General features: G+C 43.5%; 2 protein-coding genes across 6 annotated transcripts in view; one reads left to right on the top strand and one right to left on the bottom strand.

The window, feature by feature from the left end:
- The first annotated feature begins 7,593 nt into the window (after window positions 1-7,593).
- tmem160 (transmembrane protein 160) lies at window positions 7,594-13,693 on the top strand. Its single transcript, XM_030108620.1, has 4 exons — window positions 7,594-7,906; window positions 8,930-8,954; window positions 11,194-11,286; window positions 12,127-13,693. The coding sequence occupies exons 1-4, from the start codon at window positions 7,676-7,678 to the stop codon at window positions 12,447-12,449; spliced, it is 672 nt and encodes a 223-aa protein (XP_029964480.1). The 5' UTR covers window positions 7,594-7,675; the 3' UTR covers window positions 12,450-13,693.
- A 6,450-nt stretch (window positions 13,694-20,143) lies between these two features.
- Window positions 20,144-25,180, bottom strand: part of npas1 (neuronal PAS domain protein 1) — a 58,702-nt gene continuing 53,665 nt past the window's right edge. For 4 of the 5 annotated variants that reach the window (XM_030108817.1, XM_030108818.1, XM_030108821.1 and 1 more), the window contains 6 exons: window positions 24,841-24,956; window positions 23,836-24,032; window positions 23,471-23,577; window positions 23,133-23,280; window positions 21,313-21,425; window positions 20,144-21,231 (listed from right to left, as the gene is read on the bottom strand). In XM_030108817.1, coding sequence (XP_029964677.1) covers window positions 20,144-21,231; window positions 21,313-21,425; window positions 23,133-23,280; window positions 23,471-23,577; window positions 23,836-24,032; window positions 24,841-24,956 — 1,769 coding nt within the window. The remainder of the gene's footprint in view (window positions 21,232-21,312; window positions 21,426-23,132; window positions 23,281-23,470; window positions 23,578-23,835; window positions 24,033-24,840; window positions 24,957-25,180) is intronic. The other variant, XM_030108819.1, reaches the window with a different exon arrangement.

Below are 25,180 nucleotides of genomic sequence, written 5' to 3' on the forward strand. Positions count from 1 at the left end.
GTCCACAACGGAAGTGAAACTGTTGAAATAACCAAGGGAAGAGGTGTCAAAGAACACATACTCACATTATTATAGGTATATTTTGGGTGCTTCTGCTTTCATGAGTAGGACTGACAAGTCATACAGTTTGATCCCTACTGAACACTCCCACAATTTTAATTCATTTGAAATCTTGAAAACCATGTTTCTGTAGACAATACATTCAGTTTTCTCTGAGAAAATCTTTACTTAATTGAATTTGTTGTTGTTGTTGTTGTTGTTGTTGTTGTGCTTTTACTTGTAAATGAGCAGAATTTACAGAATGTAACAGTCCTGAAATATTTTTCCACCTCCGCGAACAACTTTATAAGAAGTAAAATCACCGTGACATCAGCGATTTGTCACTCATGACAAAGTTATCATGTGCTGGATTTCTCATTAGTTTGATGATTTTTGCCCACGTACATTAAAAAGGGAAGAAAGTCTCTCAGGATTAGGAAAATGTTGGTAGGCGGATGTTCTGCTACCTATTTAAGTTACACAAGTTAACGCCCAGCTTTAGTAATATGAAGGTGAAAGGTCATTTTATTGGCATTTTAAGAGAAACGAGGACCATCAATATGTTTTTACTGTTGCTGATATGGAGACGTGACACATTTTATTGGTGTTGAGTTGGAAAAACAAGACGTGATAAGCAGTGTGTGACTCTGCGGCAGCCTTTTCAAAGGTCAACTCTTGTTGGGGGTGATAAAAGAAGCGGGGTTAGCGATGATGTGTTACAAAATTAGTCATTACTGTGACAACAATGCTTTGTACGGCGCTCTGAGGTGTCAGTTACTGTTAACCAACGCTAACGTGCCGCCACAATGTTAAAAATGTGTTTGCACCCCCTGAATAAACTGCAGTTTTCCTCGATACGACCTGTACAGTCGTCTGAGGTGTTTTGTTGGCGCTTCTTCTATTTCTTGTCTTTTGTTCACGAATTTTCTTCTTTCAATGGATGTGACGCAAAGTGCTGCATGACCGCTGAAAACTGTGTCGCCTTCACAGGAGCACATGGATCGGAGGCCCGTGATGGAAAATAGCAGAATCTAATGACTGATTATCCCCAACAGGGCGGTGCAGCACCCATTTGACTTCCAACTAACTGATGTAACTTCATATGAAATGAAGGGCTGAACGAGACTGAAACGCTTGGTCCTGACACTATCAGGGCATCCTAAATAAGAGATGTAATTAAAATCCACAAGTTACTTTTCCAAGCATCAACCTCGTGTCTTCTTAAGTAATAAATAAAGTCCACAGTTAAAAAAAACAAAAACTACAACTGCAATCAAATACTGATGTCTCACATTTTGGACAAAAGATGGTAATGTGGGCTTAGAATAGGACTTTGACAAAAAAAAAAAAAAAAAAAAAATTCCTAGTCATACATCCCACGCAGTAAATAGTGCTGACAAACAGTAATATAATCCCACAAAGTTTTATAGCTGCTAAGCAACCACACCGTTATTGCTGTAACAATGACACCCTTGTTTTCCCAGCAGTGAGGAGAGATGCAACTTCCTGCGCCGCTCAAAGCACTTAAACATATAAAGTTTAATACCTCGAGCTAACATCTTGCAAACACAGCACGCATCAATGGTGATGTAACACACAGGCGTACGTATGTGCAACCCTTTGTTCTCGGTTTGGCCTCCAAGGGACCACGGTGCGTGTTACGTTCAGAGAAAACACCTCAAAATAAATCAGGGCTCTCATGTTCCAGGATATCAAAAGGAAAACTTGGAGGGGAAAAAAAACAAGCGTCTAAATAAATACATTCACACACCTGCAGCATTAAACAACCCCAAGAGCTTCCTGTCCTGCATCCTGTAGCGTCGGGAGATGGTATAGAATGACTTTTGCAATGATGTGCAACAGGATCAGATAAATCATCTGTAAGCTGAACTTCTAGAAACCTATCTGTATTCGTCCCGCGGTCTGTTCAGCGGTAATCCCTCTCAGTGTATTTATGTCAGTAAATCATTGGTTTGCTGACCGGTTGACACTCGTATCTAACACTTGTTTGTCCCTGGGACTGAAAAACAGTGTACTCTCTGCCAAGGTCAGCGCTCCCAGTGCAGCTGGCTGGAATCCCCCGTCCGTGTAACACGGACCAGTGCAGCTCTGCACGTATACACATCTCCTCCTCTCTGTCCCCCTCTCTCTATCTCTCTCCCTCTATTTCCTCTGGCCACAGATATCAAGCAGAGAGGATAACAAAGAGTTAACGCACAGTTTGGGCCCATTAGGAGATCTGCTTACTTCGCTTTTTGTGCCTTTCTTCTAGATTTGCTGAAAGCAGATTTCGGCAATATGTTTGTTGGAAAAAAATAGTTTAATTAAAATATTTAAGGCTTAAATGTTTGCTTTTATAGTTTTTGCAGGATCAGGTGCTGAACAAATGTTCCCACATAAATATTTGGTGTTTTGTTTACTTTTCTCTTATATGCTGCTGAATGCACGACAACTCAGATGAATGCAATGCCAGTACAAACAGTCACAATTTTAAAACAGATAAAAACATTTGGGTGCCATGCAAAGCTTGTTTTCTTTTATTTAAGAGGACATGTCATGAGTGACGATGAGAACAACTTATGAGAAGCAGGTTGGGAGGCAGAGGAAGTCACAGAAGAGCGCCTCAAGCTCCCGTGTTGCCTCAAGTGACACTTGTGACAAGTTGGATACAAAAAAATGTGAGAATATTTGCAAATTCACGACCTGGAAACAGACTGCACATATCGCACAAATCCTGCAAGAATGTTACATGAGCTTAGTGACGCTTCCTCCATGATATTCGCTCAACAGTTGCTGGATTTATGCGAGATTCGCACGACATTAATTGGGTAAAATTAAGCATTATGACTCTTGCAACTGTCTGACAGTGGACAAATAAGCCTTCAGAACATAACTGAAAATTCTTGACCATATAAATACAGGGTTTCTCAGCAGTTCAGAAATAATTTTGTTATCCGATATCAAGTAAATTGAGTCGATAATAAAAGTCAAAAGCTGCTGGATGAAGACTTACATGCTGAAGGCTCATTTGCCCGCTCATCCATCAATGTCAGGGGCCAACCGAGAGCGAAGGCAGAGTACACCTTGGACGCATCGCCAGGCCTTCACAGGCATATTTTTGGACTGTGGAAGGAAACCAGAGTACCGACAGATATCCCCGACACACACACACACACACACACAGGAAGAACATGCAAATTCCTTACTGAAAAGCTTGACCCAGTTTCAACCACAACCTTCTCGTTATGAGGTGACAGCGGCTACTTGTTCAGCGTGAACTTCTCAAATTTTCAGATTTGTCTAAGAAACCTTCGAAGAATTCACAATTCTTTACAGCACAAACACAAAGAGACAGACGACCATACACTCCCAACTAGGAGTAATTTATTATCACAAAATACATCACATACATTTGTCTGGAATACTGGAGCAAACTGCAGTACCCAGAGAAAACCCACACATGGGAAGAACATGCAGACTCCTGTACTGGAAGAACATGACTAGCCTATAGAGAGATGATGAAGGAATGGAATGGATGGAAATGTGGAATTTGACCGTGCAAAGGCAAGAAAACAGAGAGTGATGACACAGAGGACAAGAGAGGGATCGAGGCTGGTGAAGTGGCAAGGCGGGGGAATTTGAGGATCAACTGTGCTGCTAGTCATCCTTAAAATAGCTCACAGAGATGCAGAAGAATTTTCTGTCTGCAGTTAAAATGTTTAAGCACTTGTGGCCGACCTGTCTTTTGTTAGAACACCAAAGGTGGCCCTGACATGCATGAAAAATCAACACAACCAAGAATTAAGACTCACCACACAAACACAGATTTAGATGAGTTTAGTTTAGTTTGTAACCTGCTATTTAAAGGTTTATCAGGTTGACAGTGTAACACACCATAACCAGCAAGGAGCTGTTACATTCATCACTTAAGCATCGACATGTAATTATAAATGTGCAGTATGTGATGTGCCTGCTTTCAGTGTTTTAGGTGACTCCCTTGTAGAATTGTGCTGAATGCTCCAGAAAAATACAGCACTGACCAGGTCTCTGCCTCCCTACACACACTCCATCCATCTGCATCTTTAATAACCAGCAAAAGGAGAAAAAAAGTGAATATAATATTGTGCTTTTTCTTGTTTAATTTCAACCCTAGTTTGGAAAAGCTGGTGACAACCCCAAAGAGATGATATTGATTTTAAACACTCATGTTTTATTTTACTATTAGTATCACACAGCAGAAGCTAGTTAACATATCAGGGGTTGAGAGGAACATTTTGGTGCTTCCTGAAAAATATTTGCTCATTTGAATTTGATGGAGGCACTAGGCTACATCTCAGAAGATGGAACGGGACAACAGGAGGCTGAAGAGAAAGTGGTACTAACAAACAGCTTTATGGGTCTTTAGCTGTCAGACTAACCAGCAGCATGCATGATTTGGTATGAAAGGAGCATTTCAGAGAGGTAGAATAAAGAAGGTAGGTAAAGACAATAAAGGTTATTCAAGTATGATTTAGCTTTGAGCTCTAACTGGGAAAGCCTAGAACCTTATATATTTCATAACCAGGTCAGGAACCGTCAATGGGGTGCATGCAATCCTTGGGCTGTACAGTTCTCTACTTTAGGGTAGCCACACCTAGATATACGTACAATGGATTTTATTATTCATCTGACTTAATATAAATATTGATCAGGACATGTGCATGTACTGCCATTAGCAAAAGTATATCTTCAATTATGTCATTACTTATTTTGAATAAAGTATAATTTTGTAGAGGAAACCTTTACGTTGTATGTTTGTACTAGAACTTCCATTGTGTTGTGGACAGTTGCGTGAGAGAGACCAGAGGATCAACTGCACTATCGCATCAAAGACCCCCCCCAACACACACACACACACACACACACACACACACACACACACACACACACACACACACACACACACACACACACACACACGAACACACACACGGGAATACAAATACAATCTCCCATCAGTGGTGCAGCTCCCTGTGCTCCTCGTCTTAAACAATCAGGTATGAGAGGCGTTGTCTTTCTGGAGTCCCAAAGGGCAGAAAAACACAAAAGGCCCTCAGGAAGAGGCTGTCCACTCATCTTTATTGAGCGCACGTGACGCATTGTTGATACACACTTAGAGTTTCATCGTGTCACTCTGAACGATATGGAGAAAATCTCTCTTTAAAACTTTAGATGGCTTCAAGTTTCAAGAGTATCCAAACCACTCATTTCAAGTAGTCCCTGTGATGTTCGCAATCTTAATACGACTGCTCCTTCACAGCACTGGCAGACGCTGCTTATTTATACTCTCATGGCTTGAAGGCTCAGACAGATATGAGAGAGATAAAGCAGTCACACTGGGATTACAGTTATATGATGAAACTGTCATCACAAACAAGGTAAACCAAATTGTAAATGTTCAAATTAAAGTGTGTGAACTAACTAACTAAGCTCATCAATTTTCCACATAAATAGCATCACGATTGATTCTAAACATTATATTAAAAAATGGAAAAGAAAGCCAATGGGGCATTTACTGTACCTCTCTGCAGTCAACCAACTGGGCTCCCAGAAAGGCTGTGGACCCTTCCATCTCTGGTTTCACTGGAAGCTGTGGCAAATCACACACAATCAGGTACGTAAGCTTAAAAAAACAAAGCAGTGAGCAGTTTCTGAGGCTGGCTCCAGATTGCCACAAGGGTCTTATTATGGTTTTGTTTGACAGCCTCATACAGACAAAGCCTCAGGCATGGACCTCTGCTACCCTCCCAGAGGGGGTCCAGACTCGGAACCAGTGCTTCAGAAGTAGCCCAAAAGGCAGTTGCTTGAGCCTTGCTAGGTTTCCAAATCCGTCTGGTGTGACGTGTACAAAACTAATCTATGGCATTTGTAAGTCTAACTTCGAATCATAAAAACAAAACAAACAAACAAACAAACAAACAAAAAACATACAGAGTTATCCATTTGGGGGGCGGTAGAAATGTATATTTCGAGTGTTGATAACTTCAAACAAAAACTAAATGAAAACAAGACATACAATGAATGTAAGAAATTCAGATGCGATTTATTGAAACACTGATTCCATTATGTCTCGTTAACAATGACAATGGTGGTTGAGATGATCTACTTTTATGTCATAATTTTCACACTCCATACAAGTGGAAAATGGTCTTATTCTTTTGTTCTTTTGCCTTTCATTAAATTGAATTGTTTTGGTAGGAGTTACTAACCTGTGTCTAGTCTATGTTCTCTCTTCTCTCTGTCATCTCTACACGCCCCCCCCCCCCCCCCCCCCCCCCCAAAAAAAAAAAAAAAAAAAAGGAAGGTTTCTCTTTCCACAGTCACTTCTGCTTGCTGGTGTGGAAATGTTGGGTCTTCTCTGTAAAAGTGCCAAGAATGTGAAATAATGATGTTTACATCAAATGCTTGATAAATGCTTGTTTTTTGTTAAATAACTAAATAAATAAATAAATAAATAAATAAATAAATAAATAAATAAATAAAAAGGTTGCATTTAAACCAATACATTGTTGCCAACTAATCAGTCAGGACACATATTAAGATATCATTAGCTAATTTGCATATCTGCTCATTTGCATATCTAGATTAAATTACATGATGGCATCATTTAAAACCAATACATTGTTGCCAACTCGTCACACACAATAGTTCTAATGACATTCAAAAAGAAGGAACCTATTGGTGCCTCATGTGACATGACAGAGATACAGCCAAAGAGCCCTGATCTTCAAAAGTATAGCTTTTAAATGGAAATACAGACATCTAGTCACATATGTCTGTTGTATTTTATTATTCTTTTACAAATGTAGAAAAACTATCTGCTGTTACACATTCGATTGGTGTTTAAATTGTCTCATATTGTCACACAGCAACATTTTAATATTTTAGATTAATATGTTTACTGTTTGCAACTTATTCTGTAAAGTGTCCATTTATTTCATTAATCATATATTCAGTTTTGTAATAACTAATTAAACATGCACCTTAAAGTTCCAAATTCTTTGACGTATTTAAACACGTTTTTAAAGCAGTGCAGTTGTTACTTTGCCAAGTAATTAGCTACTTTTAAAATATGAAGAAGTAACTAATAACTATAACTAGTTACTTTTAAAGTAACTTGCCCAATACTGGTAGATTGTAATATATTTTTTTATAATTTTGAGTGAATATTTATTTATGGATTTATTGATTTTTATTATGATTTATGTATTATTATTAGTATTCTTTATTTACCTGTGGATGGATGGATTCAGTGAACTCATGCCTCATGTCATCTTGTCCTCTTGCGCCCTCTTTTGGCCAAAAGTTGCATGCGCATGCTATTGATGGCACACAAGATGATTTTCCTTTGAACGCTTCGTCTTAATAATTTATTTAGAAAAAAAAAAAAGGCCCGCTTAAATGACATTCATCGGTATTTTTCTGTTATTAATGCTGTGTTTTTGTGGTCCGGCGCAGCCGCACGGTGGCGCTGTGTGGCTGCCGCCCTCCCTGGTCGGAGCTCCTCTTCCGGGTCAGAGTTCACAGGGCGCGCGGAGGTCGTGTTGTGCTTTTGCTTTCGGCTCCCGGGTGTCCCCCAGCAGAAGCCAGTGATGTGATGGCTTTCCTGACTCTGTTCCTGAGAAGGCAGCTGCCGCCGGCCGCGCTCTGCCACCTGGCCCGGGCGGTGAAGCTGCTCCGGCCTCCCGGCGCCGGGCCGCCGCTCCGGAGGCTGCACGACTCGGCCCGGCAGCGGGGCGCGGAGAGGGGGCCGTGGGAGAGGACCCGAGCCCCCGAGCAGCAGCAGCAGCAGTACCAGCTCTCAGACCTCGATAAGGCGGACGCTTTGGTAGGTTTACTACCGAGGAAAGCGCTGTCATCTGTTCCTCCTTTTCTCTCACTTTCGTTTCTCCTCTGAAGCTGTTAAACTGGAGTCCAGACAGTTTAGAGTCTGAAGCTGTGAGCTCCGTTATTGGATCTTCATTATGAGAACATGTCAAGTCACTCAGCTGGTCTCAGCTCACTGACAGGACTGCATTATGCACTGCTTCTATACACTTTGCATTCATGCTTTGCATGTCGATCTCTTTAAAGTCCCGGGCTGGCACAAATCTGTTTTTGGCTCAGGAGCACTCTGTGATAGTGTTGCGCAATCTAGTGAAGAAGACGGCTCCATCTTCTACACCTCTGAACCTCTGGAGCTGACCCCGGGGTATGATCTGATTGGGTCACCAGTCCAGTACAGGGCAAACAAAGCAGTTCAGACTCAGCAGCGATCACCGCGCCGTGCTCCTCTTAGAATTTAAGGTAACACTTTACTTGAAGCCACCGGTATAACACATTATAAGTAGTTATAAACACTCCGAAATGATCACAATGCTTTATAACCCACTATACAGCATAGGATTAGTGTTAGGTCCTGATGTTATAAAGCATTGTGATCATTTATGAGTGTTTATAACTATAGTTATACAGTGCTATAATGTACTTATAATGGGTTATACAGGGGGGCTTCAAGTAAAGTGTTATTGAATTTATTTCCTCAGTATATCAGATTATAGCTCATTAGCCAAATAGGGAACACCAGTCCGTCTATTCTAAAAAACAAAGATATTCTCAGCATACAGACGGCGTTTTCACTGTTAGAATGCAGAGCTTTAACAACACATTGACAATCTGCATGTGACACAGAAAGTCACTGGCTGTGAGCTGTTGATGCTGAATGCTTGACATTTTCAGGGATTTGTTGACAATACTTCTGAAATAATTGGCCCACGGCTTCATTGTTACCCAGCTCTCCGCCCCTCCATCCATCCATCTTCCATATTGCTTTGTTCTGTGCTAATGAGTCTCCCTTTTCTCTCTTTTACAGATGCTGAGGAAGTCTCATGAAACAGGTAACTACACATGTGGATGAATACTCTTTCACATCTCTCCATCAGTGGTTTATTTTGGGGCTGTTGTGCCGTTCTGATGGTCACCATCTGTGTTAATGACACTGAATGATGGAGTTTTTTTTCTGTTTGTTGGGCTGACAGTCATTTTGTCCATATCATATCTGACTGGTCATTTTATTTCCTAACGAACTTTTTGGTTAGAATTCAAAATGGTTAAAGGAACGTAGTGCATCCTGAACAGTTTGGGGTTCATTGCCTTGCTCAAGTACACTTCAACATATGTACAGATGGGGGATTGAACCCTGAAACCCTTCAGTTGAGAAACAACCCACTCTACCAACTGAACCGCAGCTACCCCTATCAAAATAAGACGATTTCCTCTTTTTCGGGTTCATGTGTGGAAAAAGGTTTTGCGAACTCAGTCGTGTTCTTACAAGAATATTATGAAGAGAACAAAAACACGCATGTTACATCCAAACTATAACATGACCAAGAATGTCTCACATTCCAGAGCAGTTCTGTGATAACCATTTGACCTTTGACACCCCACTCAGAGTAGAAATTGCTCAGTACTTGAATTATGAAGCAGTTCGTTCCTCCATTGCATTTTGCACTTTGCACTTTACAGTTCCTCTCAGACCCTCTGTTTCCTGCTCCCGTGGGTTCAAAATCGGTGTCTGCGAGAGGAAACGGCGAGTGTGCGCTGTGCTAATGAGCTGTGCGTGGCACCTCTGACGTCTCTGCAGGAGCGTGAAGTCGCACACCTGCCAGCTTCAGCTCGGCTCCGGGTGAATCGCGGCGCCGCTGTGCAGGCTGCGTGTGGAAGCTGCTCAGTATCTTTCATTCTGAAACAACACCGAGCATCAGCTATGAAAAATGTAAATAAACATACAAACCAAAATTTTAAAGGACACATAATATTTGTACAGTTTTAGTTTTACAGTTTTTTAAAGTTGATTCAATAACCTGCTGGAGTTTTTTTAAAATGTAGACCGCTTCACCACATTTCTCTAATAAACATGCAACTTACCTTAACATTGTCTTCATATTGCTTTTCACTGTCATCTGTTTTGTGTTGTTTAAAGACAAACGGACTGTTTGTATCTCTAGACGTGATCTCTGGTTGTTCCTGACAGCAAAAACAAACATCCTCCCTCAGTTTGAGGCTCAGTCCTCTTAAATGAAATACCACAAGAATACAGACATTTAAACTGCCTTCCAGTTTCCTTCCAACTCCTGAGCTGATTTCAGTGGTGCAGAGCGACTCAGCTTTTAGTTTTCAACATGATGACACTGCAGCATGGACGGTGTCTTAATGCTGTTTTTATATTCTTTAGAAACATTTTGTTGACGTGTTCGTACATACAGTTCTGTAACATTGATGCTGATTCAGATTTGTTTTTCTTTCCCGGAAATAGCTGGAGTAACAGTTTAAACAGGAGGCGTCTGTATGGTTGTCTGACCTGAAATGTTGAGATGAATTAGAGATGACATCTGTTTTTTCTTTGTTTTTTTTTCTCTAGTTATTGGCATCACAAACACACACAGACACACACCTCCTGATCACAGTCATTCTTTAAGACTGCAGTGCTGCTGAACCACACCCAGTGTTGCTCCACATTTCTCTCTTTCTGCTTTTTTCAGTCCTTCACAGTTATTCTATAACTGCCTCACCGGTTTTGATGTTTTGTTGTGCCGTACAGTTGCAGTGATGATAAATTGTTTTCTTAATGCAAGTTAGGAATTTTGAAGTAATCAGCAAGTGGCATAACTGATTGAAAACACTCATAAGGCAGCATTGATTCAGTCTCATCTAAACTGTGGAGCTCCCTCTAGTGGTGTGTGGAGGAAAGTCGTTTTCTAAAAATGAGGGAAAAGAAACATTGTGTGTGTCCTTTTTGCTTAATGGCAGATGTGATTGTTCATGTCGTCTGTTTATATAATGTACATGTTATATTGTAGTTTTTTTGTTATTTCCCCCCCCCCCCCCCCAAAAAAAAAAAAAACTTGTTTCATCATATCTGTTTAATAAGACTTTACATAAAATGTAGAAAAAGCGAAGCGCTGTTTGTACTGCCCACACAACGGTACCTCACACCTCCTTTTGCTTCTTTATGAAACACTCGCTCCATCTTTGTGAGGCCAGTAACTATACTGTTTCTGTCTCCCTGCACAGATTTCAGCTCCGGCTGCGTCCGTCTGCTCTCGCTCTTTCTGACTGCGACTGTGTGTGTTGCAGGATTTCTCTCGTGGTTCAGGAACGGCCTGCTGGCGACCGGGATCGGAGTCATCGCGTTCGTGCAGAGTGAAGTTGGACGGGAAGCAGGATATGGTGCGTGACCTTTTGCTTTTCTTTCTTCATTTTGTGGAATGTACGGTGCGTTCTCGCACGCACACATTGATCCTCTATGGTGAAGCAGTAACCATCGGGGGGGGGGGGGGATTGTGATTGGTATTCAGTATCAAAGGGCTGCAGCGCTCCTAAATTGTTTAAACTACCGCATCCAAGATTCATGAGGTTGAGGTTACTTTTTCAAATCAATAATTCTCCATGAAATCAGATTTCATTTTAAGCACAGCGTCCAGATTCCAGCTCTTTGTGTCCTAAATGTAATCAATGTTTAAAAGCATCTCTTCACTGGAGATGTGTTTGTGCTGCTGCAGTTTTTTTTTTTTTAAATGAATAATTTCACAAGGATTTCTGCAATTGACTAAAATCCTGTAAAAAGCGAGTTGAGATCCTTGATATTTAGTTGTAAGAAAAAAAATGTCCTGAGTGCCTGAAATCCCAGTTTGTACCATGAAATATTTATCAAACGAGACCTTCAATAAATCATTAAATAGTCATTGATTGGCTTCTGATAGATTTGAATGTTTGAAAAACCCTGAAAACAAAACTTTGGCATTAAATCATGTGAGCATTTGAGTTTTATTTATGCTAGAATGAAACATTGTTGACCTTTAGAAACTTATTCCTAGGTTATTGGACACAGCGAGTGTAACTTTTTTTTTTTTAAATAATAATAGTTTTAAAAAGTAGAAGAAGTGCCTAATCTTTTATTTTCTTCTGAATAATTAAAAGTGTGAGTCGCTCCCAGATTTAATTACTGTGGGTTATGAGGAAATTAATTGGGTCTCTACAATAATACCATGTCAATCTGTTTCTCCTCAGCCTTCTTTCTCCTCGGAGGTGTGTGCGTGTCGTTTGGCGGCGCCTCGTACATTGGCAGCCTCTTGGCCTTGCGGAGGATGATGATGCTGTCTGTGCCAGCGCTGCTGCTCCAAGGAGCGGCGGTGGGCAGCGTCGCCCTCTTCTGGCTCTGCGCTGTATCGCTCTACATCGGCCGCCTGGAGGTGGAGATCATCCACGAGGACGAGGAGGGGGCCGGCGAGGACGAGGACGAGTGCAGGGAGTGCCGGGAGAGGCGCGAGCACCGGGGCTACCGCGCCGGCCCGGACGGCGAGGACAGTGACAGCGGGGGGCAAAACAAGTAGCGTGTGTGTGTGTGTGCGTGTGTGTGTGAGAAGAAGTGTTGCATTGCTTCAGGGTTTTTATTATTTGTATGAGAGATTTTTGTGTGTGTGAAAGCAGCCTACGTGTGTGAGCGAATGGTTGTAGGCTTATTATCGGATATAAAGATTATCATTATTATCTTTAGGAAGGCTTAAAGGTGCAGTACGTATCATTTATGCCAGCTAAAACTCTGAAATGGTCAAATAAAAGGAAGTTGCAGTCATGTTGTTGCGCTTTAGGTGTGGATGCTCAGCTTCCTGCATCCAGTCTGTCCTCACCCCAGGAAACAAGACGGTATAAATAATCGGCACAACAGAGGCTCTTTGTCTTTGCTAGACGGGCAAAAAAGGTGAAAAATCTCACAAAATCCAAATTACTGCCACCTAATTATGGAAAACTAAAAGTGCCAAAATTAAATGAATGAATACACACTTTAATATTTCCTTAATGTATTCTTTTTTTTATTATTTAAATCTGGGCACTTTTCGTCCTCCATACCTAATACACAGTTTACATACTGCACCTTTAAAGAACTTCTGGAAAAACTGTTCAAAGAATCTTTTTTGTTGTTTTTTTTTCGAGTGGTTTGATTCCGCTCACCTCTGGTGAATAAATCAGTAGATTAGTTCTAGTTTTTTTTTTTGTTTTTTTTTTTAATTTTTGTAAAATTCCTGTTTCTGTTGAGGTTTACTTTTAGCAGTACCACATGCGGTTATTTCTAGAGCTCATCTTTTGAATGCTGTTTGACTCATCAGCCTGTTCAGTGGACTGAACTGTGATGATTGTTTTACTTGAAGTTTCCTTTAAAAAAATTAAAATAAAAAGCGGCTGGTGGCGGCGTGCTGTGAGATCTAGAAATAACTTGCACCCACTGGGTGTATCAGGTGCTTCTGTCTGTAAATCACTGAGGGAATAGATTGTTTTTCCTTTAATTTAGTCTGTGTTTTATAAAGGCAAATAGCACTTTTACTCTTCATCATTGTGACTCTAGACGGTGGGAATAAAAAGTGCATTTCACACAGCTTCACCTGTGATTAAATATAAATACGACAATGATTAAATTACAGCCCCAAACTGTGTCCATGCAGCTGTTTTCAGTGAATTTCTCCCCATCTGTTCTCGTGGATCCATGTGTGTCAGAATGGGATTCACTATTGTTTACTTTTGTTTTTTAAAGTGTGCACCAAACTGTGCAGACAGCAATAAAGAAAAAAAAAAGATTTGAGTCAAGGCCTCAATTTATTTATTTTATTTCATGAGAAGCAGCGTTTTTCACCTTTTCTACTGTTGGTTTGGACTTTATTTAATTCAAGTGTTTATTTTATTGATCGAAAAAGGCACTACTTCAATTAAAACCTGTTGATTTATGGTATTATTGCCATTTTTGCTCTTTCGATGTCATCATGCCATACATATATCCTTTTTCCATTAATTATACTTAATAAATGATCATTCACTAAAGTTTCATTGAGCTTTTATGACACAGCTGAACTTCCAACAAACTGAGTCGTCCTCATTAAGAGAGACGGATTGAAGCAAGGCCTGACGTTACTGTTTCATGAGTAAAGTAGCTCCACGACATTTTGCGGCTGTCTGGTTCCAGCAGGGCGGGGCCGTCCTCCCGCACTCCCAGAACCCCAGGGGTGAAGGTCAGGACGAGGTTCAGGCAGGCAGCAGTTATGATTAAGTCTGAGTGGAAGTCAGTCTGAGAATCATAAGCGCCTCTTATTGGTGAATCCACACACGTTACCACCACCACACCAGACTTCTCTGAGAATTTAGAGCAGACACCAAGAGGAAGTTTTTAGCTCTCAGACATTACATATTTTGCTCATTTAATAAACTTCCTTCTTATATCTTCAAAAATAAAGAAAAAAAAAACATATTTCCCAAGATACCAAGGCTGTTTCCAAGCGTTCTCTCACTGCCAGCAGTGAAATTACAGATAACGAAGCTCTTCTTTCTCTTTTTTTCTTCTTTATCGTGCCTTTTTGTTTTCTTTGGCAAAAACATCGCCTGTGGAAGGTGTCAAAATAGTGGAGTTAGCTAATAAAATCCTGATCACATGTACATTTTAAATAGAGGAATGTCAGCAACCCTGGAGAGCAGAGCAGCATAAAGGTAATATTAAAACTGATGCGAAAGTAAAAACACGGGTCGTGATTACAGATCGTCTCAGGAAAGATGGGAAGTGGGAACATGTCTTTCCTGCAGTCCCTGAGAGGGGTAGGGGTGGGGTTGGGGTGGGGGTGGGGTGGGGGGGGTAGACAGCCTCTCCACATTACATCTGACTGAGGGAGGAAAGCAGAGAAGACAGAGAACAACAGAGAAATAACATGCAAACTCCCCCTCCACACACCCCTCTCGCTTATATGATGACTTTTAAGACGTGGAGAGGTTTCCACCTGTTGGCCGATCCTTCATGGGGAAGGATTCGTCCGGGTGATGAAAACGCGGTTCTCTGATCGCTGTCAGCCTCGGTAGCGGCTCTTCCTCCAGCAGGAGTCCAGAGATGAACCAACTGTCCACACGCAAGCTGCACATGCATAATTTTTGTAATGAGCTGCTCCTCTGCAAGCATGCCTGGATATAGGAAGTGAACTGAGCAGAGTGCGTGTGTGTGTGTGTGTGTGAATGTGTGTGTGTGTGAATGTGTGTGTGTGGGAGAGTTGGCGATGGGGGGTTTTGTCTGTGATAACTATCGCTGACTGGGTGAGGGCGAAGGTCTGTGATATCTCCCAGCCATCGACACGCCGTGTTTCTGTTGAGACTCACCTCAGAGTCACCCTTTCTTCCTCTCCTCTCCTCCTCCTCCTCTCCTCCTCCTCCTCCTCCTCCTCCCTCCCTTCCTCCCCTCCTCCCCTCATTCCAGGGCGTTTGGGTGCAGTTGTGTTTCATATGCAGGGTGTGACTAGACGGCTGCTGCTGCTGCTGCAGTGTGACCAGCAGCACCCCACCTCTTCCTCCTCATCTTCCTCCCCCCGGAGCCCCTCTCAGCTCTCTCTCTCTCTCTCTCTCTCTCTCTCTCCCTCAGATCCTCTGCTCCCCTTTCACCCTGAGTCCTCTCTTTCTGGACTCCTCCTCACGTTCCTTCACGTCCCCCCCCCCCCCCTCCTCCCCTCCCCTCCTCTGTGGCTGCATTTGACTGCACAGGTCTGCTTGGCATGCAGGAGGCTCCTGAGGCCTGGCGCGTCTAAAGGGCAGGGCGCCCAGAGGCAGGAGACGCGCCCTCACTGACAAACACCGTCTACCCAGAACCCCGAGCGGCGCCACGGCCGCCGACACACCGCCGGTCCAGAGCCCAGGTCCGGCCTCGGCTTCACGGCTACACTCCCGGCCCTGAAAGTTGAAGTCGTAACCTCTGCTTGTTTTGAGCGCGGCGTGCTCATCTGCTCTCGGGTGTTAAATGCCACGAGCACGGATCAGAGGATCTGCCTCGGAAAGTGCATTAGGTATGGATTGGCTTTCTCCGGGAGAATAGAGGGGATTGTTGGAGAAACAACGACAAAGATGGAAATCTGTGCAGGCGGCGGAGACGGGGATGAAGAAAAGAGGGAGTTGTGGAGGCGCGGCGAGGCCGTGTCAGGTGGAAACTGTCTGGGTGTCTCACTCCATCCCTCACTCTATTATTCCTTCCCATATTTTTACTCTTTCAAATGCATTTACATGTGCTCAGGTATTTCCCCCGGGAGCACGACTCCAATTCAGGGGGTAAGATAAGCCATCAAAGTTAGTGACAGAGAGGGCGTGTGGGTGACTCAATGACAGGCTGAGTGGGAGACAGTCAGGAGAGCTGCTCACACACACACACACACATACACACACACGCACACACACACACACACACACACACACACACACACACACACACACACCTGCACACAAATAGCGCACAATGATTTTAACAGTAGAAGCCACACCTTTGCTTTGTTATATAAAGATGTGACTCCACCTAAAAGAGAGGAGATAAAGAAGAAGGGGTTGTTTTTGCAGCTCCGTTCCCGACACAAACACACACACACACACACACACACACCCGCTGATACAGTACATACACTTTTGCACGTACAATGGCATTTTCTCCCCAACAACTGCTCTTGTTTAGTATGCGCTTCCTTTGGTCTTGAGGAGGAATGATCCTCACTCTAATGAACTAGGGCCTGCCACTTGAATGTAAAACAGGATTTAACCCGTCTTCAATGTCAGAGCCCCTCCCTGGGGCTGCTTCAGACAACACACACATTCGCAAATTCATGGAGAAGCACGCGCCCGCACACACACACACACACGCACGCACCCGCACACACACGAGCGACCCACTGATGTATACACACGCGCACACACACGCTGGCATATAGCCCCTCATAAGTGAGACGCTCTTCATGCACTCCCCGTGCTTTTGTGTTCATTTCAAACCAATTTATGGCCGGGTCTTTGTTGAACGCAACACACCGGAGTGATGTGCTGCCTGCTCCCACTTTCTACCAGGGATTAATAATACTTTGGTCTCCTTCAGGTGCGCGCAGCCCCTGTTGACTTTACTCCGCACGATCACCACAAATACGCGTGCCTCCGCAGGAATTAGAATATCCTTGAAGCGTTAATTGTTTTGTCAGGTTTTTCTGCACCGACGACATAACATTAAAGGCACTTTAATTCTGAGAAAACATCAGATCTTATAAACTATTCAGAATGTTTCACATACTATTTTTTCCCCTTTAGTGATTTAGAAGCAAAAATAATAAATACTAAAACAAAAGGCTTAAAATGTTTTAGTTTCTGTGTGATAAAGGTAAAATATATAAAACATTCACGGCTTGATTTAAATTATGAGGAAAATGAGCTTTTCCTTTGCATCGTAATTTCTGTAATGCACCTGTTTGCGTTCAGCTCTTATTATTTATCACACTGCTGATCCGCCTCATGTTTGTTAATCTTAGTGTGTTGCTTAAATGTATCTTGCTCCAACACATGGAATTAAAAAGAAAAACACACTACGACGAATGAACGTCTGCCAAATTAATTGATGATCAGCGAAGGCGGTTTCACATTAGCATTACTAATATTGTGTCTGGAAAAATAAAAGACGGGCAAAGAAACAAACCTGTTCGTATGAAAGAGATTAATGTGAGTCACACATGAAACCTTGAATACCTGCAGAATAAAAAGCACCGCAAACCGTCCTATTTATCCTAACTGTTGAATCTAAACGCTCCCAAAAGCAGAAAAAGGAAACGGCAAAAAGCAGTTGAGTTGTGCTCCTCTACTGGAATATTTTTATTGTTATCATCTGTATCACTGTTTTCATTTTTACATTTGTTCATTTTATTGGATGAGAGGGGGGTGGAGTATTCACAGGGATGGCAGGATCATGTTAGATTCACAGTGACGGGCAAAAGGGGATTAGCAGTTTAATTCAACAATTAAAAAAAAAACAAAAAACAAAAAAAAACATATACACTTACACAAGTAAACACGCGCGCGCACATTCATACACACGTAATATACCAGTAAACACCCGAGAACATGTGTGTGTGTGTGTGTGTGTGTGTGTGTGTGTATGTGTGTGTGTGTGTGTGTGCGCTCACACATTTTGTATGCAACAGTTACAGTGAGGGTGTGCAGCACACAACAGGTCGGAACAATTCGTTCTGCTTTTCTTTTCTCCGGTCAGACATGAGATGAGAAGTTATATATAAAAAAAAATTACACACAAAAAAAAACCCCACAAAAGAAATCTTGGCTTTCTATAAATTATAGGAATGTGTGTGTTTTTGTAATTCCAAGAAATCTTTCCAAAGTGCTCGAAAATCACATTTAATTTGAGATTGATGTCTTCATTAACAGATTTTGCGAATTTCACCAGATTTTGTCCTACATGTCAAAAAGGATCATTTCTTTTCTTTCACGGATCATAATTATCACAACCAACATTTCAGTTTTTAGCTTTACATGTCGACTTGTGTAGAAATAACTACTTTTCTCACACGTTTTTTTCTCCAAAGTGCCGTAAAATGACTGCTGGAATCTTGACACCAGATTTAAAATCAAGCTGCATTGATACATACAGACACATAGCAACATGTTTCATTATTATCTATATTTGGAAAATTGAATATTTTAATCACCCAAGTAATTTCCTTTTTCTATATAAAAAGTGTTTTTCTCTCGGTTCTGTGAGGAAACTGAGATTTAAAGTGTTTCATGCTTCCACTTTTTCATTTAAAACGTTGTTCCCGGTGGAGTGAACTAAAAGATGGGAATATTTCGGCTTTGTTTTATTGACCTCTAATGGTCTCTGTGTTTTTAATGACCACGTGCGGTCTGTCATTCTGAGCGAGCGCGTCCCCCCGCACCCCCCCCCCCCCCCGCCCACCCCACTGCGGCCGGCCCGGGATATTAGTGACCACTCACTGCATTGTTTTCTGTTTTAACAGGATCACATGTGGAGTCATGAAGTGCTTTGAGTTCACACCAGAACTAATTTCAGTAAGTGCTCAGGAAAACACAGTGATAAAAAAGAACCACTTCAGCCCAGTGCCACCTCCTCCCCTAAAACACACTTTTCTTTTTCCTTTTTTTTTTTTTTTTTTTTTTTAGAAAATTAACAAGAGAAAAAAAGTTTTTTTGGATGTTTTGTACATCCAATAAAACAATGTTATTTCGTGTCTAAACCCTTTTTTACACCACGCTTTCATCTATTTTCTCTGGTGAACAAACAAAATCAATAAAAAAAACTTGATAACAAAAAAAAAACATTAATATGGCTTTCATACACACAACTGCAGCATCGTACAGAATATACTATAATTAATAGTTAAACAAATGACTTTTCTTCTAATCAAAGAACTGAAAAAAGCATCCTGTCTGCATTGCATTTTCTTCCTTCATATATATATTTATATATAATGGAATGTCTGGGACGCGTTACTTTTGTCCCCACAGTGTGCTTTAAGTATGGCTGACTGATGAACACTTGTATTTTTCCCTCCTTTTCATTATTTATTATTATTATTTTGAATCTCAATAGAAAACACCAAAAGAAATCTGTCTTATTTTCAGGGAAACCCTCACATCAAATTCTCACCTGAGTGAGAGCTCATTTTTAATAATACTGCAATAATAAAAATTTATATTCCAAAGTCACTTTCATTCCTACAGACGTTTTCTAGTGGTTTTTAGCGTTAACTGGGTTAATGGGAGCGACAGTAACGTGGATGTGAGCTGAGGGTCCTCATGGTTTTTGTCTCTATATACAATATGGCTTCTCTGAGTGGAAGAGACACATAAATCAACACAGTCATCTAGAGAGAGAGAGACACACGGCAGAGTTTGTTATTGTTGAGATGAAGTCTTGAGGGACGACCAGTCACAAGTTTCCGTGTCCTGTTTTCTCTGGGAGTCACTGTCACGCGTCCACGCGAGGGTGACACGATAAATTCCTATGGCGGCGGCAGCGGCGGCGGCGGCGTGTCACACACTTTAGATTGCAGTTATTCAACTCATTGTCCAATTAGTTTCGTCCTTAGAGGCTTAATGTCCTGCCACTTCTGTCTCTCCTGCCCTTTTCAACGTCTTTCTTTCTGCCCTGTCACTCCGCTCCGCTCCGTCCTTCATTTTTTTTTTTTTTTTTTTCCTTTTTTGTTTTCTGCTCTCACCTCCTCCCCTGCGAGGCTCAGTCCTCCTCGGTGCCTGCAGCCCCCCTCAGTCCGTTCATACAGAAAGGGAGGCTGGAGGAGAAAGGGCTGTCAGACGGAGAGAAACCACTGAAGGGTGGCAGGCCGGCCAGCCGCTGCAGGTGGGGGAAGAAGGCCGGTGGGGGTCCCTTGTGGTGGTCCGAGCGTAGCTGCAGGCCATCGCCGTGTCCTGCGCCGTGGTGGTGGGAGGGGGGCAGCTCAGGCGGAGCGTAGCGGATAGTGCTGGGGGCGTAGAGGCTCTGGGGGCCCTGCGGGCCCAGGGCCAGGGGGTGGAAGAGGACCCGCCCCGCTGCGCCGCCGGCGGCCAGTCTCTGCAGCAGCTCGAAGTCGGGGCCGTTGCCCGCAATGCCGCCGCCGCCACGGCTGACCACCCCGGACACGGCCCTCTCCTCGCGGGGCAGCGGGGAGGACACGGACATGGCGGGGGACAGGGCCGGGGACGGCGGCGTGAACAGCCCCTTGGGGGGGGCTTCGCTGCTGGAGGAGGAGTCGGGGATGGGCGTGGTGGGGCTGTCGCCGTTCAGGCTGTTGGACGGCGTGTGCGCGTGCGAGGGCTGCGGCTGCGTGGCGTGCGAGGCGGGGGTCTGCGCGTGCGCCCCCCAGCGCCCCCCGGTGGCCAGGGCCTCGTGCTCAGTCTTGATGCTGGGGCTGGCCGGCAGCGCGGACGGAGTCACCACGCTCTTCAGCTGCTGGATGACGGCCCGGCCGTTGTGCACCCTCCCCGCCCGCTCGCCCCTCGTCGGGGTGTCTCCCCCCCGGCCCTGCTTGCCTCCTCCCCCGCTGTCTTCCTGCTTCAGTCTGTCGCTGTCCCCCCCCTGGTCCCAATCCGTCTCCTCCTCTTCCTCGCCGTCGCTCTCGCTGGCCAGGTCCGAGGAGGCCGACACGCTCTCCTCGGCGTGACGGAGCTCCTCCAGTCGGCGGCGGGTCTCGGGAGGCGCCCCGTCGGGCTCGGACCGCAGCAGGCGCTTCCTCCTGTCCTCTGATTGGATGGCGGCGGGGGTGAATTTCTCCCTGCCTTTGGTGTCGGGGTCACTCTTTCCCGCTGAGCTCTTCGCCGGCTGCGAGCCTGAGGAGGAAGAGGGGGATTCTCATGAAAGGGAAGAGGCTCGGGCGGAGGCGGTGATGCTCAGAGTGTGTGAGCGTGTACCTCGGGCCTGCGGGGAGCTGTTGGCGGGAGATGAGCTGACCCGCAGTCGCTCGGCTCGTATGCTCTCCGGGAGCTGCAGCAGATCGAGGGGAGTGTCGGGCAGTTCCGTTCGACTGGATGGACAGATGTGAAAATGGATGAGGGAGAAAGTGATGGGGGAAAAAAAAAAAGAGCGGACGTATACACAAATGAACGTCCAGCACTTAAAGCCACTTACATTTAAAAAAAAAACACACACACACACACACACACACACACACACACACACACAGCAGTGTCGCACTGATTTGAGTGAATACTTAGAGATGGAAACAACATATAATCAGTCTAATAACAACCTCCAATAACCAAACTGCCGAACACCCCTGTAACCTCAGCCCAACACACACCCAGTCCCAACACTACACACACACACACACACACACACACACACACACACACACACACACTGACAAACAGACACGTAAGCAGACCCCACCCTTCAAGACACACACACACAAAAACACACATTAGGCCCTACTCAGCCGCCCACCTATCCACAGTTAAGCTCAGACAAGGAGAAGGCTGTTGGAGAAGTTAATGAGCTCTTGTAATTACAGCACTAATTAACTAAAACACCATTCAGCCCCAAAATTCTGACATCCATTTGTTGTAATTATATAGCTTCAGTCCAATTAGCATTTGAAATTCAGCCTACTCCTCTTGTTTTTGTCTGACTCCTCTGTTGACGTGCACATGTTTTGTCATGCAGTGTGTGTGCGGCAGTGTGGAGCGCGTGCGCGAATCTTCTGCATATATTTGCATCCGCGTCTGTGTGACAACAAGAGAGAATAAAAGAAATGTATATTTCATTAGTCTGTGGAGTGAAAATAAATATTAATAATGAAGTAATAAGGCATGTATGACTTAATCTTTGGTAATACATTTGTAAAGGACAAAGGCGCTGCATTAAAAATAAACTCACCTAATTGTTGAGTCTATTCTTATTATCTTATAAATATTATTATTACTTTATTGCTTGTGAGCCTCATTCATCATATGTGTTTTAACACTTCACTGGGCAGACGCTCAGAAGTGGAACAGTCTTAAATCTGAAGCAGAAGTTTCATCCTTTGTTCCTATTTACACAAATTTTAGAAAGTCGACATAAGCCGCACCTCGCTCCGTGTCCTCTGTGACTTTCACCAACTTGTCAAATGTTAGTTTGGAAGAAAACAGAGAAATGAGCAAGTTACTGAATGCCTGACAAAAGTCTAACCATATCAACTTTATTCACTCACCACTTTTTTAAATAACTTTTTAATTAAACAAGGTTTAAGTTTTTCCTTTTAATTTCTCAGTTTGAAGGATCTCCTACACATAATATTCTATATTATAATATATAATGTGTTGTTACTACACAGCAAGAAAAGTAGCAAAAATGGAAGTTTGCTCAAAGTTGCTTTTCACACATTCTGAAAGAACTTCCCCTGGGCCTCACACAATCTGTGTTTTCTGGTCCATCTGTACATTAAATCAGCCTGAATTTAGGGATATTTTAAAACTCTAAGCTACATTTTAGGTCATCCAGCACGACTGGAGTTAAATGTCTATGTCAGTACTTTATTTCAAACAGCAAGTGTAAAGTGCTTTGATGTCTTTACTTTTGAGCATCCTCGACATTTTCCTCACGTTAGATGCAGTAAAACTTACGATCCCAACAATCTCGCTGCATTTCATCATCCATCACTTCAAAGGATGAGCGTGCACAGCGTGAGGCTGGCTTTTGTGAACCGGGTTGGTGTCGGCTGCGCCGAGGAGCAGACTGTGGCTGCACTGACCTCAGGACATAATTCACCCAGATGACGTTGCGTTCGTGAGGAGCTTTGTGGTTGATGGAGACGGTGGCGGTGGACTGGATCCAGAGGTAGCCGCCTCTCCGCTGGAGCCAGCGATAGTAACCCGTCACCACCTGGCCTTTCCTCAGCACTGAGGAGCGAGCAGGAGCACAGGGAGAGGGACGGGTTACTGACATGGCAGTTCGCGATCGAGTCAGCAGAGGGCGCCGATCACAATAGCACAAAAGGCTTCAAGCAGGCGCCCTGCTCCCTCAGGTTCAGACATGGTGAAGGGTAACACGGATTCACACACACTCCATATGCATACGGGTGTCACTCACGGTCCTCGTGGCTCTGCCGGAGGTTTTCCAGATCTTCTACGTGGATGAAATGGTAACAGGTGTGTCCCACCACCTCGGCTGGGGTCAGATCCATATACTCCGAGATCCTGGAAAGCAAAGCGGCATCAAAGAAAACAACATATTTGTCAACTAAACAGAAGCAGATGTGTCTCCTAAAACCGCCAACTGTCCGGGTAGTCTGCCAAACACTCATGAAAAAACATGAAAGTTGGAGCGAAGCGCATTTTTAAAATGTGCAGTGACATTCACAGTGAGGAAACAATGGCCGTCTCATTACACACACACACACACACACACACACACACACACACACACACACACACACACACGCAAAAAGCTCGTACCTGTTCTCACAGTACGTGACCTGTAGGTCCATGTTCACTCGGAAGACAAACATGTGGCTCTCCATGCGGACTTCATTAAGCGTGGAGGGCGGAAGAGTGTGCGCCAGAGCGACCAAGCCCATCGGCCGGCGTACCGAGCGCGTGGAGCCCGGGACGAGCGCGGGGCGGCAGCGTATCCGTCCCGTCACGTGGATTACCTGACGAAGCAGCGCAGGAAGAGGAGACCGCGGCAGATAAAGAGGGATTTTGAATTAACAAAGAAAACACTCAAGAAGAATAAGAAGAAGTGAGAAATGTTACGTTCTGCTTTAATCCGACTCAACGCTTCAAAGATAAAGAATGCAGCAGTTGTGGTTTTACAGCACTGAGGTGCAGTAAACTGTTATGTGTAGCAGTTCGGTGTAAAATAAGGTCACAGTCATAAAACATGCACACAACGACCACCTTGACAATGCTATGAAACACTGCAAGCACAAAACAAAATGACAGGCATCAGCTTGTTATTTCACCGTCGCAGGAGGTGCAGTGCTGTGCCGAAGTTTTAGGCAAGAGTGACAAAAGGTTGCATTAGAACTCACTCAAAAATAGAGGAGCTAATTGTTAATGTTTAACTCCTAGAAAATGCAAAGTGAATAAACAGACCACGTCTTCTAATAGCAGCAATTCTTTAAGATGACCTAAAGTTCTATTTTTTAATAAATTCTGTCTAAAACACATTTAATTCATCTTCATGCATTAAGAGTGAGTATATATCTTTTCAAGGTCGCTTGAAAGACAGAAGATTACGTGATCCTGATTTTGATTTGACAAAAGTTTCACGATACTTTTTTCCTGATGCAACTAGTTGAGGAATCAAGGACCTGATCAGGGGACCTGCAGTGAAGATACCGCCCCTCAGACTGTACTTCATGCCACTGGCTCTATGATGGAGGTGACTGTACTCTGCTCTACAGTCAGTCTGAACTTGTGGCACAATTCATTGAGAGAGAGGATCTCCTCGGATACCTTGTATCCAGAAGACTTGACGTGCAGGCCTCTTTTGGTGAGCGTGGACTTCATGCGGATGAAGAAGCCACGGTCGGGGGGATCGTCGGCGGGGGAATGAGGACTCGATGGAGCTGCTGGGACGACAGGTAAGACAGACATATGCATTCAACAAACGACACAAACTTCACTTCATTGGTACAAATTCAGGATGAATACATCATAGATCACATAGATCAATTTTATTCAAAGGCGAAGTGCTTTGTTTAACTTTGTTATTAATGTTATTACTTTAAATTAAAAAAAATGCATTAATGAGTTCATTTTGTTGACTATTTGGAAAATCTATTCATGACAATGT

The sequence above is a fragment of the Salarias fasciatus genome, chromosome 14, assembly GCF_902148845.1.
Source record: "Salarias fasciatus chromosome 14, fSalaFa1.1, whole genome shotgun sequence".
Taxonomy (NCBI): Eukaryota; Metazoa; Chordata; class Actinopteri; order Blenniiformes; family Blenniidae; genus Salarias; species Salarias fasciatus.

Bases quoted from the DNA above. Each gene is read 5' to 3' on its own strand.
- tmem160 (XM_030108620.1), top strand. From the start codon at position 7,676: ATGGCTTTCCTGACTCTGTTCCTGAGAAGGCAGCTGCCGCCGGCCGCG. The intron at 8,955-11,193 runs GTAACTACACAT...TGTGTGTTGCAG, and splicing joins GAGGAAGTCTCATGAAACAG to GATTTCTCTCGTGGTTCAGG. The intron at 11,287-12,126 runs GTGCGTGACCTT...GTTTCTCCTCAG, and splicing joins TGGACGGGAAGCAGGATATG to CCTTCTTTCTCCTCGGAGGT.